The sequence below is a fragment of the Cygnus olor genome, chromosome 7 (genome assembly GCF_009769625.2).
Source record: "Cygnus olor isolate bCygOlo1 chromosome 7, bCygOlo1.pri.v2, whole genome shotgun sequence".
NCBI lineage: Eukaryota > Metazoa > Chordata > Aves > Anseriformes > Anatidae > Cygnus > Cygnus olor.
Window position 1 is genome coordinate 7,097,349 of NC_049175.1, and position 14,924 is coordinate 7,112,272.

The following is a 14,924-nucleotide window of genomic DNA, read 5'->3' on the forward strand; positions in this document are numbered from 1 at the left end:
GAATCTAATCACCCCTGTTTCTGAACTCCCAGATACATGACACAAAACCATCAAGACAAGCTCAGATGCATTCGTAGCGATATGGTGCAAATCTGACCATTCCTGAGAATATTTTTAAATATATCATTTTAAACAAAATGACATGCTTTAAAAACATTTTGTAGTAATTTAAATATGTATTCTTTGATAACACAAACACGAATAGTTAAAGGCCAACTGAACAAGCCAAGTTAACTTGGAGTAGTACAAGAGGCAACAGGAGCAAGAGAGGCCAAATGTCTACAATCTCCATAACGACAGTCTGAAAAACACAGAGGGAGCACTAAACTGGCAAGACGGGCCAACACAGTAGCTCTCATAGCCAGCAAACATGAGATACCACCAGCATTTCTGTAGCTACCTTCTGTCAGCAATAACATTGCATTGCATGCGAAACAAAACTCCTGTAAAATAGCAGTCCCTATCAGCAACAGAAAGAGGCAACAGAAAGCACAGTCCTCTAATCACATGAATAGAGCAGACATCTGTTTTAAACATATGTAATTAACAAATTCACTTCAAATCAAATTTAGTTTCCACTGAACCTAAATGCTACTTAGCAACCCCTTACCCAAAAAACAAGCACAGGTACACAACTTCTGAGCTGGAAAAATATAATATGCTTTCTATTACATCTCATTTCATCTCCTGTACTGTATTAACTAGCCTAGTTTCTGATCATCAGTCAGGACATATACTAAAAGTAGCCCAACGTGCATTTGCCACCTACTACTCATTTTTCTATTCCATTCTTTTCTGAGAAGCTAATACAAAATCATACAAACCACTGCAATCTTTCAAGAGTCTTCACAGTTTAAACTAATCATCCCAGCATACAGCCAAATTTTAGTGCTAGACCACCAAAGCACAGTCTATACAAACATCACTGTAATGCAGCATTAAAGTTGTTTAAGAAAGTACAAAGCAACATTTTTTAAAACAAGAAACCATCACACTGGAAAAGTCAATACAACTGATTAATAAATACGGTTTCCATAAACAAAAAAGGCATTGCTCACCTTACCTTCAGTAACCTTAGCTGTTACCAACGCACCCAAATCAGCTGCTTATGATTTAAAATGAATCCAGTTCATAAAGTCTAATTATTATTTTAACTGAAGTTATCAGGCAAGTAACTATCCACTTAAATGACCGCAATACCTTTACTCTTGAAAAGGGAAAGGAAGCCAAAAGTACTATGACATGAAGACAAGTCATTTACATTTTGCCTTTCTTCCTATTTTCAATCAACATGGTTTACCTTGTCACAGAAGTCAGTAAGAGCTGTGAAGTCCCATTTCTTGGCATAAGCAACGTTGTATCTCAGTATAGCCTCCTATGGAAAGAGCACAACAAAATAAAGCAGTGAGACATTCAGTTAACAAAAGAAAAATAATTTTATTAATTTCCTTTTTGAAGAAATAGTACCATCTAGTGGATACCACCTGTCAAAGAGCCTACCTAAATCCATGCAACTGTATTAATATTGTGCAGCTCTGAATGATACCAAACCCCGTATTTTAGGTCCAGCATTGAGCAAGCTAGAGTCAGTAGTGCTCCGTGGTATATTTGCATATGCCTACAACACACAATATAAATACTCCACCCTGCCCAGAACTTGCTTTCTTTATAGAGGTAGAAAAAGCATCCCTCAGCAGTCTAGCAGAACTTTTACCAGTTCAGCAGACTAAAGAATCAGAACCATAACAAAATCAACTAGACCCTTCACAAGAACCAGCTTAAAAAAGCTCTCAGGAAAAAACATCAAATAAAAACAAAACTAACAAAAGTAAATTTCACAAGTTGCTGGGGGACAGTAGTTATTCACTCAAAGTGTATCTGCAGCTTTTCTATAGTCTTCTTTGCCTTTCAGGTATAATCTGAATTACGTTATTTTTAGCAAAAAAAAAAAAACCAAAACACTAATAGCAATTCTAAGCTGCTACACATTAAAATTCATTAAGTCCTGATGGAAGAGCCAACAAGAACAGTAAGATTTATCAACAGAGCATTAGTCTCCAAAACTTGAAGATTTTTTCAGCAACTTGAATCGAGTATACTGTTGTGAACAGTTATTTTTCAAACTCACTTTTCTGTGCATCACCCTACCTTCCTGGCTATAGAAGAAGCCTGCATGCTATATTTATCAACAAAGTAGTAGTTACCACTGGACAGCTTTGTACAGATTTATGGAGTAGAATTTGTTTTAACAAGAGCTGAGAAATTCAGTGGGAACACTTAAGAATCTGAACTTTTTTCCTAGACATTGTGTGCAAGCATATTGCATATACAGTACTTTGTTCTAAGCAGCATGGTAACAAGAAAACACATCAAGCAAGCCATAGAAACTCTCAGACAGAATTGCCTCTCTAACAGAGTAATAAAAGTCTTTTTTCCCTGATTAAATGCGATACAGCAAAATACCAAGATTTAAGAGTCAAGTATGAGCATCTAATATTGACAGCAGATGTCAGTATAAAGATTTCAGCAAGGGGCATTTTAACAGTTCATTAGACAGATGAAAATTTAGAATTCTTTCTGCATCTGCATAGGGAACTGCAGAGCTAACAGGGATATTTAAATGCTCCGTCTCATGATCTAAGAAGTGACAAGCCAACAGAGAATCTAATAGGAACTGAGAGCAGCTTCATCACAACCCAGTTTTCATGACGTCCTTGCCATTTACAAAAGATGTTTTTTCCATGAAGGCCTTTGTAGCTTCCACAATAAAGTAATTTCTCTGTAACTGACTGCTGAATAATTTCTAAATAAAATTACTGGTGGCAATTATTTATTCAATGTGTGTACTGCCTAGCACTCTGAGCAGTTGTTTTTCAAGCATCAAATAACCTGCAGAGCTCTTCAAAATAGAACTATATCAGAAGATGTGAAAGCAGGTAGAGGAAGACAATAGATTCTAAACAACTAAGAGTACTATTTTTAAACCTTCAGTTTAATTCTTTTAATTAACCAGAGTCTCCTAATTGGGAAGGAAACAGATTACACACTGAAGTTCCAAAAACAGTGTGATAATCTTTTTATAATTAGTTGAGTTTAAAAAAGAAGCAAACAAAAAGCTAACACCACACACCTTAAGAGAATTAAACACATGACCTCGATAATGCTGTTCAGCAGCTATTATATTTAGAGCAGCAGTACAGCAAAGCTGTTATTTAAGAAATCTAAGATACCAGAGGTGATCACAGGGAGAGAATCAAAATGTTTCCCAGCTTCCACCTTTGACTTTGTAGAATTTATTAGGAAATCCCTTGAACAGCAGAGATTGTTTACTAATTTATTTTTAATAGCAAATATATAGGACTGAGCCAGACTTACTGACAACAGTACACAGAAAGATTTAAAGTACTTCTATACGTTTATGCATATAGACCTGATTTCAAACTGACAAACTTACCTTCAAATCGTGGGAGCATGTAAATTTGTTAAGTAAGGCAGTTTGGATTAGTTCCCATCGACTTCCAGCAGTTCTATCTCCATTCTTTAAAACAAAAGCCCAAAATAAAGTCAGATGAAGTTATTCAAAACAGAATTATATATTTAATAATAAAATTTTGTGGCAAGGAAGTTAATTAAGGGTTACTTTGTGAATTTCTTTAAAAATAAACAAAATATTTTGAGCATCTGTAAAGTACTTTTGTATCACTTTCATTCGTATTTGTTGGCATCCCAAAAAAAAACGCAAACATATATGCCATCACATAAAAGGGTTAAGTAAAACAAATAAAAGAAAAAAAGGCTTCCCCTTTGTTTGAAACATCACAACCCAGAATTTAGCTTTTTCAGACCAGATGTTCATCTACTAGATCCTCCAGTTTCCGTACCCAGCTTGACAACCAAGCATGTGTAAAAATATAGTACACCGAAAACGTATCTATATGTAAGTCAGTTTTATTTTATTGCACTCCTGTAACTGTTTTGTCTTACCTCATCCTCTACAGGGTATAAATTTTGTTCTGAGCACGGCATTTTAACATGTTTGTTGTCCCACAAATCTTTGTAGTGAGTTGGGAAAGGTTTAGGTACCTCTCCTTCCCTCAGAAGATCTACCTAAAACACAGAAGGAGGAAGAAAAAAAAATAACTCAGGCTCTACTTTCAAATTTTTTTTAAATGGAAAAAATAAAGATCAGAAATTTAGTTAAGAAAAAGCTCATCTACAACTACCTCTTTTGGAATAGAGAAAGTTACAACAAGCTATTTGGTTAGAAAAATCCATCTTTCGCTCTGTTAAATCCACAGTAACATCAGACACAGCTCAAAGCCAAAGGTGAACATGCAGTGAGAAATGAGTGGGAAAAATTCAGTATCTCCTTTCAGACTAGAGCTAAAAACTACAGAATCTTGAAGTTCCCCTCAAGTCTTAAACTTGGTGAAAAGAGTATCACTTGACCTCTTGATGCATAGTGAAATAAAGGTTATACATGAAATTATTTTTATGTCCTAATTATCAGCTGAAGACTTCCTCATTTATAAATTTAAGAAGCACCTATATAGTTTCATGCAAATATTTCCCAAATACTTAAAATAGAGTTCCAAATGTAACCATTGCTATATATAGAAATCACATTCTTTAATCTGACATTGAAAAGAACGATAAATCATTACAGATGTAGTAATATTTCACGTTTATTCCACATAGCATCAGAAATGTAAAAAAATAAGTGATGGGATGTTAAAGATCTAACCTGCTGTACAGCTTTCTGGCAGCACTGATTTTCTTGTTATTTGCATTTAAACCTAATGTGCTCTTCTTTTGTTTAGGATTCACCCATAACCTTACAGGTTACTTGTCAAATTTTATTAATAAAATAATTTGCATATTACTCCAAAGGAGTAAGACATATACATCAGATCTGGCCTAAAATACAGTGATAAAATTGCTAGTAATTTGTCTTTTCTTCCTCTCTCTCCATATCTTGAACACTTCGAACCTTTTATATATCCCGAACCAAAACCAGAATTGTATTAAAATTAAAATATAACATAAAAGCGTTGAAGTATAAATTTTACTTGCAGATATATTTAAACTCCCACAGTTCTCAAATCAGACAAGGAAGTACACATGCACCTATGCAAAAGACAAATATTTGTCCCTAACAGTCTAGAGGCAGTAAAGCCCAAATTACATTTCTTCAGAGTCCCAATACCCTAAATTTATGCATCAAAAAGTCAATTTTCAGGAAAGTCAGTTGTCCCAGTCTGCCCACAAGGAATGGCAAAGAAAGATTCCCACAACCTGCTAATACTGTGAGACTAACGTATGGCATTTCACGTTATTGAACAATTCTTTATGAAATTTGATTTCAGCACAGAAGTATCTTACTCTGATGGTTACTGTATGATTGGCTGAGGGTCTCAGGTGAGGAAGACGGGCCCCGCACATGGGCATTCTTCTCATCTCTTCAATTGGTGTCCCAAACCACTTCTTATTAGTTGGAAGAGGAGGTGGCATATATTTAGGTATCTTCCTTCCTGGCCTCTGGGGTTTGAATTCACACTTTTCTTTCCTGCTGTTAAAATAGAAATACATTGAAACATTTTATTTCCACTTCAGCCTTACATTTATAAACAAGTCAGTTTATTTGCTAGCCTTTGCTGTGACCCCAGGACAAACACTAGTCTTGGGAAAACTCCTACCGCTAACAGCCTCCTCCCTGACACATCCACGTACACGGTGCCCACCAAAACACTTTTCTCTACACACACCTTCCCTGAACTGCAGTAGGTTAGCAAGGCAGATTTTTCCTCTAAAGAGCCATGCTCTTTCCCAGCAGGCTCTGTTTATCCACGTGCTCAATCATTATCTTATTCCTTAGCAGAGATCTCACCAGGCACAGAAGATAGATCAGCATTTGCCAGGATCTCTTCTACACACTCTTCTCTAGAATACAGATGCGCATACTCCCTCTTTAAACTAGTACCTACTCAATCACCTTTTCTCACCAGGGTTGTGTTTTTCATGCCAACTATACTTGCAATAAGTGTTTAAAAGTAACCTAACACAGGTGAACAAAACATCTTCAACAATCATAGATATTTCCACAGATCCAAGATATTTTGCTGAAGAAAATCTGAACCTGCTGAAAACCCATACAAAACATGCAAATGCCCAACAAACCAACTCTGTACCAACAAAAAAGAGACTCATGTTACACACAGGCATAGAAAAAGAAGCAGACTTTTTTCCCCCAATAACAGAACTAAAAGGAGGTCTATGATAGAAATAGAACTTGGATACAAGTAAGTTTATCAATATAATCATATTGATTGAGCATTTGATGCAGTAATGCTCTTGAAAAGCTGTGAAATGCATCAAAAATCTTATACCATAAGAGAAAATATGCCAGTTTCTTCTGTTGGTGTTTCTTTTTGGTTTGTTGTTGTTTTTATTTTATTTTTATTTTTTTAAAGACAAAACTGAAACCTTTACCAATTCTGCTCAAATAGCATGGAACACATGCAATGGGTGCATTCATTTTCCTTTAAAGAAGATTCAAACACGAAAAAAAAGTTTGTGGAGCTAAGCATATAATCCACACAATTTTGCTTAAAAAAATCCTCTCTTTCTTCCTCATGTTTTGCTGTGATATCAGAAAATATAACTACAGGGAAACCCTCTTAACTTACACCTTATTTCTGGAGAAGGCTGCTTTTAGATTACTGTTGTGTTTGAACGTACCTTTCTCAAATGCATGCCAAGTTTAGCAGCCTTGTAAACTGACACAGGAGACAAATATTACTTGGAAATTAACAAGAAGAGAAACGACAATCCATTACAAACTTGGTTCCCTTCCCCCTGCACAAACACCACCATCGCACAACATACAGCAGCACTCAGCATGTCGCACCGACCGTGCTAACTGCACGTCTGCCCAGCTCTCAACACCGCCCCTACGCTGTTCTCAGTGGACCTTCCTACTCTTCTCCCTCCTGGACAGCAACCACACAGTTTGGCTGGACCAGCTAAGAGCCTCTTCACTGCAGCTGTGACCATTCCTAGAGATCTGACTTTGCCTTAGTTGTATATCTGATGTGAAACCACATGTTCCTCATGCAAAAGATAAAGTTCTCAGAGCAAAATGCAAAACAAGATAAAAGCCTATACTTTGAGGTCCTGTTTACACCCCCTAAATTCCCCTTAGCAAACTTGCTCCACCCTTGGATAAAGATGTTGTCCAACCTGTTCGCTGTGTCTCTGCATATGCCAGCACCTTCAGGCGCAGACAGTGCCCCGACCTAGCCGATCACTTGCAAACGGCCCAGCCACATCGGTGTGATGCTTGGTACAGGCCTGCTGTGCGTATCTGACAGCCAAACAGCAACTCTGGCACAGCGTTACCCGCTACTGATATCTGTCCCATACACTTCTGTTTCTTCCTCCCCAAGTTAAGATCTCAGCTGTAGACCTTGTCTAACGAGGACTCATCTTTGGAGGAAAGCTTTAGTATTTTCTAATTGCCCGCTAAGCACCACAGACCATACCACTACTTTGCAAGGTTCTGCAAGGCACTGGGTTTTATAACCTTCACATCTTGATTAGACCCAGAACATCTCCACAGCCTCATCCTCTACCCAGTAATTACTCTGGAAAGCACTGTTAGGATTTCCATCTACCCACACAGCAAAAACTCCGTCAGTTTCCCTTCTCAAACGTGCAATTATGGCAACACACTAGGTGCCTGCACAGACAACTGCAGGCCTGCCTCTTTCAACCTCTGCTGCTTTGTTACAACAGCCACTACTCAATTGAGTGAAAATAATATTCACTAATTTCCCCCCCGCTTTAAACTTTATGACCACCTTTTCCATACTTTTCCAAAGTTTTCCATCCAACTTTCTAAAAACTTCTGCTTTTTGTTTTCCAAGTCCACCCCCAGCCTATTCATCTCTCAAGATTTATCAAACACAAGCTCCTCCCAACAGGTAGCTACCCTCCAGCACGCTCTGGCTCAATTCCTTGAAAAGAATGGGCTCTGCTGCTACTCGCATCTGGAAGGAGCTCCCAACAAAGAGGTGCAAAGCTACCTTCTTGCCCTACCTTGGGACTTTAGAGACAGTTTACTGAGATAATTGCTTTTGGCACCAACACACACTGTCCTCATTTCCACTTTCTCTTTTGCTGTTTATTCACCTTCTCAGCTCCCTCTTGAACCTAAGCTCTTCAGGGCAGAGATTATCCTTTAGTCCTTATGGAACATCTAGCATACAGAGTCCTGGGTCATGCTCAGGCTTCTATTGATGTAATATCTACTCACTAGTCCTCCTCTCCACCAGATTATAAAGAACAAAAAACAACCACATCATTACAACTTCTTTCAAAAATGAAATTTTTCATGTTCATCTCAATCAGAGCATCAGTAGCACTGCTGCTTCAACAAAATTGATTCAGTAGTTTGACAGCAGAGAGAAAAACTAAAGTAAAACTATAAAACGTCAGTTTCCCTAAATGTTCTGAATGAAATAACGAATGCTAGAACTATGCTTTGTAAAGCAACCCTGTACCACCAGCTGTTTTCAAGCATCAAATCTCATGATCTTAAATCACTTCTTCGATAAAGAAAATCGCCTTCCTACAGTATCTTTAATTCCCAGTTTTAACAAATCTCTAATGATTTTAAAAAAAATTGCACTGGGCAAACATATCCTTTAAAAAAAAAGTAGTCCCATTAAAAATAAATCACTTCAAGCTGGCAGCAGAGCTGTCTTTATGTCTTAACATACATTTTGCAATGCCCTTTACACAAGCCTCTGAAGTTTATCAAGAGAAAAGAGATTTTCAAGTGTGAATCAAACAGATGAAGAGGCAGACAGAATGCTACCTTTTTTCCTCAATTTTAGGTATCCTCATGAAGTGAGAGGTGATTTTGGAGTCTTTCTTCACACTCGGTTTTGCACCTTTGCATTCTGATGATGTAGCAGGAAAGATCCCAGGTGATTTTGTATGCAGATCGTCCTCTTTGAGGGAGTTATCTATTCCCTCAAAGCCTTCACAACCCTTGGCAGAAAATCGTGACTTCCTTGACTCCAGTTCAGCATCCCCATACTGAATTCTAAAAGACTTGTTTATGGATTTGGACATACTATTCTCCTCTCGCTCGTCAAGAAACGGACTTGTTTCTTCATCAGCCTCTGAGCCATGACAGCTATTTTTAGAATTGTCTACATCCATTGGTGACTCTGGCTCACTTTCTTTCTCAAAAGCAGGTGAATCCCCTGAACTACTTGGGCATTTGCTCAGTTTACCAGGACCCCCCAGATCAGGTACGCAAGCATCACAACCAGCGTCTGAAAGTGGGCTTTCTGGAACTACATCCCCTTCTTCTTGCTCACCCGTTATACAGACCACATCGACAGAATTGCAACTCTTCGGCTTCTGCGAATTGCACGAAGCCACTTGTCCATCTATCTCAGTGTCTTTTGAAGAAAGTTTTGTATTTCCCATTTTCAAAGACCGGCCCGATGACAGCTTCCTCTGAGTCCAAGTATCACCGCTTTCTTCACAGCCTCTTTGAACCTGCTTGCCAATTTTGTGCATCTGATCGATGTTGGCGTTTTTAAAGAGGTCTCCAGACTGCCCGACCTTCACAGTCTCTCTGTCCAAGATTGGATCTTTGTCCTCAGCCTCCCAGTTATACACACTGCCTGTCTGAGGCAAATTTACGTGCTTTGCACCAACTTCCACAGGTATTTTTTGATAATTTTGCTGACAAACATTCTCTAGCTTTTTCACATCGTGCTCACAGAAGTTTTCTTTTTTAATGGAAGTCATCTTGGTATTTGCTTCAGTATTGTTACTGATTTTGCTTTGTAAGCTGTGGAAGAGAAGTAAAGGAATTTAATGTCTTATCTCCAAACGAAATTTCTGTTGTTTTTTTTTAAAGGGAGTCGTTATAAGCATACAATAGGAAGTATGGACTTTCACCTATTACACCCTAAGTGAGCACTATCACGACCCAACAAGTTTTACTGAAATGAAGAATGTAATAGCCTATTTCCATTTAAAGGATCTAAAGGATGATAAATCAGTTGCTCACCCTAGTAATCTATTCCAGACATTCATTATACTTGTTTTCAAATCAAATCAGTATTAAGTCTTTTTTGTTTGTTTGTTTGTTTGTTTTTAAGTATTTTCTCCAAATAAAAAGTTCAAAGTCATGATCCTCAACCTTATTTTTAATCAGCTAAATAGAGCAAGAGTAAGAACTGAATTTTGTAGCTATTCCCTCAGCACTACAAATTCATCTGTTAGAAAAGCAGGACACAGTAACCCACAGTCTCAACAATGTCATATTCCTTCCTTATTCTTACAAGCAACCTCTGCTTTTTATTCTGATTTTTGAAGATCTGTGATAGTATGGTATATTTAGACCTGAAAAGAAGACAATAAAAGACACATTAAATCAACTATTATTTTTAAAGAGAAAAATAACTTAATTTGTCCTGCACCAAGTCTTACACAAAGAATGGAAACAAATATGTCCTAACAATTTCAAGGGAAAATGCACTGAACTTCACATGATCCACTGAAACTTCTCGGGAAGGCACTGGCAAGTCATTTCACCTCTACGTGCTAACCTTTGTGTCTGCTGACTGATGAGGAGAAATATTAAGATGACATAGGAATATTAAAAAAAAAAATTGGCTAGTCTTGGTCAACATACCATTCCGAACAACACCTTCTCCTGAACATATTGTTACAGCATTTCATATGCAAACTAAGCATGTTAAACTTTGGTTATTGCCCAGTTTCCCCATCTACAATTAACAGGAAAATACACGATTATCACACAATCCTAAACTCAGCAACTGAAGATCGTAATAGATTCCCAAAGGCATTCATTTGCTTCACGAATGAACAGAACCTCTTCTAAAAGAACACTAGACAAAAAGAAAGCATTCGCACCCTTATCTCTGCAGAAGAGGAGTAAAAACAAACAAAAAAACCACACAGCACCAGAAATACAGTGTGCTTGGAATAACAGATGATAACATGGAACTTATCCCATAGAAAAATTAGTTGGATTTTAGAGGCTTTCATATTACAATTTACATTATCCCCACCTATGCATTTGTTCCTGCACCAAAATTCTGATGAAGAAAAATAACGTTATGTTACTGCAACCACCTCAATAAACGACTGTTTAAAGATATTGACAAAAGATGTTGGCAACTTAAGATGAGGTAAAAATCTGAAAAATAGTGTTCTAATTCAAATAGAATAAATTAAAATCATGCCAATAATAGCCATAGAGAAGAATGCTAAGTGTTTACATGGCTGCTTAACTGGTTAAAACTGACTAGGCTTTAGTCTGTCAGTGAGACTGAGGAAGGGCATTTAAAAGCAACACTCTAAAGGGAACCTGAAAGAAGAAAGATTCACTTCCTCCTTAAGCATCCTTTTAACATCTTTGCAACGTCTTTGTGAGCCTGTAACCGAGCGCTCCATACTTCTGTATTAACCATATTCAGAAGTTTTCCTGGGTTTTCTTGATCATTTTAGCACTGCTAATAGATTTTGATCTCTAATGATTATCAAACACCAACAGAAAATAAACTTGCATATTTATAATTTTAATGACGGAAAAGTGGTATCTGATATTTGTCTGGATTAGATAGTTACATTCTTAGGTATCTCATTTTAATGTTATATTGCAAACATTGCTCCTGACAGACTCCATTAATGGGAAAATATCCTCAAAACTTTAGCTGGTACCATTCAGCAGTATCACTTATATAGTATCTTTCACTTGAATGCACATCTGAACACCCTGTAATTTCTGGTAAAAAAAATATATTAAGTTACATGGTGTTACACAGTCTAACCAGATGAACCAAAACTGACTTTTGTCTGTAAATTAACAACAGAACTGAGAGATGAATACAGCCCAAATCTCCAACTATTACTAAGTTATGTTAAAGCAGAGCTGTTGCCTAAGGACATAGCCTAGTAACTTGAGCTAACTTGATCTAATGGCAGCTGCCACTGAAAGCAGCAGTCCCGCTCTGCCTTCGCCTGCTGCACATTCTCACCTATTCCTTTGTGAGAGCAACCAAAACAGTGAGGTGGTTCAGAAAGCTAAATCAGCAAAACAGTTTGTTTCGGTAGAGTCTAATTAGCTTTTTGTAGTGAAACTCTGTTGGGCAGTTATAATTAGGACAGGAGGCATGGCAAGGAACACAGCAGAAATGGGATTGCTTTTTTCAGTAGTCAGCTGTACTGGCAACCTGCACTCAGCTCTCCACAGACCCACTCAAAGAACACCGCTCTTGAACAAGTATGTTGTGCATTTTACCTTTTAGACTCAGTCGTCTTGGGTCCTTTATTCTCCAGCCAAGTGGTAATTGTCCGTTGTTTACAAGCTGAAAAACCACAATCCACTACATTATTACAAGAAAAATGATAAAATTGCAACACAAATACATATGAATAAGATAACTCGTATTGGATGAAGATAAAAACATCTCCATTAGGTCTATTATTGCTAGCATAGGGAGTATTCAGACACCAATACTACTAAAACTACATGCGATGCAGTATTTCATCTGTAACATCATGAGCAGGTATAGCTTTAAAAACTCCAGGCTTGTTGTTTTTATTCCCCTCCAACACATTTTTTAAATAAGGTTAAAACTGCATAGTGAATCTCTAGATTTAAAGAAATGGCAACCTGAATTTTACAGCTGTTATTATCACCTTTAATTATTGCCACCAATACAGTAAGCCCTGAAAGACTTATGTGGGATTTCAGAATGAAGAAGTGACAGTACAAAACTTCAACAACAGCAAAATCTATTGAGTACACATCCTAAAAGATCCAGCTGAGAACTTTATTTATATGCAGCATCCTGAGAGAGACTTAATATAAAGACTGTGCATATTACAAATGCCCACTGCTGAAAAAAGGACTTATTTTTTCCCCTCCAACCATAAACCGTTGGTAAAGCCTATTGATGTTTACTCCCCTAAACAGCAACAAAACATGAGGGATGTTTCTGTCACTTTCACTACCAACCACATCGATCACATTCGTTTGACCTGTCTCACCTCCATGAGGAGTTCAGACAAACTTTCAATAGAAGAACATCCCATAAAATAATTATGCAGAGACTCTGGAGGGTTGGGAGGAAGAAAAAAACTCAAAGCAGTTATTTCACAACTGGAAAGTAATTTTCATTAGTATAAGCAGGGTTTCTTTTTGTTTTGTTGTTGTTGTTGTTTAAACTCAGTTCTGAACATTTGGCAACTGGCTTCAGTTCCCTTTCTTTCCATTTGCCAGGTAAAGTTATCTGCCTGCAATTTCTGACTTACAAGGTGTTTCCTCACTGCCGTCAAGCAAAACTAGTTCCCCTGTTGCAACAGTAGATTTGCAGAACTTAAAAACCAGTACAACAGATTTAGCTATACTGATTAATGGTCCCTAAGGAAAGGCACCCTTTTACTGCTGGAAGTTGTGTAACATAGGTAACTTAGGCCATAGGCAACTTCAGGACCTCGCTTTACAAACACTTTCCCTAACAGTCAAGACCTTGAAAGCTTTTCCACAGCTGGTTATCAAATATCTTTATCAAAAGCATAGAATTTCTAGCACAAAGACAAAATCTCCAAAATTTATTTAAGCAATTTTAAGCTGTTCCGAAACAAACAATGGTGCAAAAACTGTCACCATGTGAGACAAGGTCACCGGTCAAATTCAGATCAAAGGCACAAGCATACCTGTGCCACAGAGAGGAAAGAAAGCAGCCAGATAAAACAGAAGAGCCATGTTGAAACAGGGGATGAATAAAACCTCTCCAAAGGCAGCTGATTAACTTTTGAGGTACAAACTTGTGTGGAGAACGGCAAGCTTATTACTTAGTGCAGTAGACAGAAATGATAGCAGCAGCAGAACAGAACAAAATGGCTTTGGCTTGTTGTGTGTAAAAGTTCATAGCATTTAAGCCCTACAGAGAGCAAAAATGTAGGAGGCAATGAAACGACAACAAATGCTTACCCCCAGTGCAAACAATCAAGACTTAAGTTTGCTTTAAAAAAATGAAATCTCTGAATTTCTATCTGAGGTTCCCCAGTTGATTCCCATAAGACTAACAAAGCATTCCTCAGAAACCATCAGAGGAAAACAACTGGATTTTTGAAAGACGATTCTCATTTATCACTCCGTAAGAGTGCACAAGTATAGCCTCAACTTCCCATGCGCTCAGAGCAGCCTCCCAGGTACTTGTTACCAGGCTTTAACCCAACTCAGGTACGCTGCAAGCTTCATTTCTTTTCCTTGCCTGCGTTCCTTCCCGTTCCTGACAGGAGTCCTTCCCTCCGAGCCACGCTCCGGCAGCGCGGCGTGCAGCTGAGGAAGGCAGCCGGAGCCCTGCCACGAGCCGAGCCCCAGCAGCCCCCACAGGCGGGTCCGTCCCGTCAGGACCCCCAGCGCCCCGCCGGGAGGCACCGCAGCCCGCCGCTCCCCCGGCACCCTCAAGCCGCAGCCCCCCGCTCCCAGGCGCCCCCAGAGCTCGCTGCCGGGCAGGCCGGGCCCCCCGGGGCACACACCTCTGTTCCCCACGGCGGTGGCGGGGCTGCCGCCGGCGGAGCTGCTGCCCCCAGGCCCCTCCTGGCAGGGACCGGGGCCGAGCCGCGCTCTCTTCCCGGGGGGGTCCCGCCCGCAGCCCGCGCTCATCCTCGGCGGGGCCGCCTCCGGCCCGCCAGCGGCCGCCGGGGCCAGGCGCCAGCCGCCCCCCGGGGAGGGCGAGACGACAGGGCGGCCGCTCTGCCCCTCTGCATCCTCCGGGCTCGCCCTGCTGCCGCCGCCGCCGCCGCCGCCCGGCCGCTGGCCTCAAGGAGCGGGGGGCGCCGCCGCGGCCCGCAGCAAAATG

At 39.3% G+C, this 14,924-nt stretch overlaps 1 protein-coding gene across 2 annotated transcripts in view; it reads right to left on the reverse strand.

Annotated features, from left to right (window-relative positions):
* The window catches only part of PARG (poly(ADP-ribose) glycohydrolase), a 63,931-nt gene extending 49,037 nt beyond the window's left edge, over positions 1–14,894 (reverse strand). The window contains exons 1-7 of one of the 2 annotated variants that reach the window (XM_040564028.1): positions 14,602–14,894; positions 12,353–12,419; positions 8,879–9,871; positions 5,383–5,566; positions 3,985–4,107; positions 3,455–3,538; positions 1,301–1,375 (exon numbers count right to left, since the gene is read on the reverse strand). In XM_040564028.1, coding sequence (XP_040419962.1) covers positions 1,301–1,375; positions 3,455–3,538; positions 3,985–4,107; positions 5,383–5,566; positions 8,879–9,871; positions 12,353–12,419; positions 14,602–14,728 — 1,653 coding nt within the window. In that variant the 5' untranslated portion in view covers positions 14,729–14,894. Of the gene's footprint in view, positions 1–1,300; positions 1,376–3,454; positions 3,539–3,984; positions 4,108–5,382; positions 5,570–8,878; positions 9,872–12,352; positions 12,420–14,601 lie in introns of both variants that reach the window. The other variant, XM_040564026.1, reaches the window with a different exon arrangement.
* Positions 14,895–14,924: the final 30 nt, after the last annotated feature.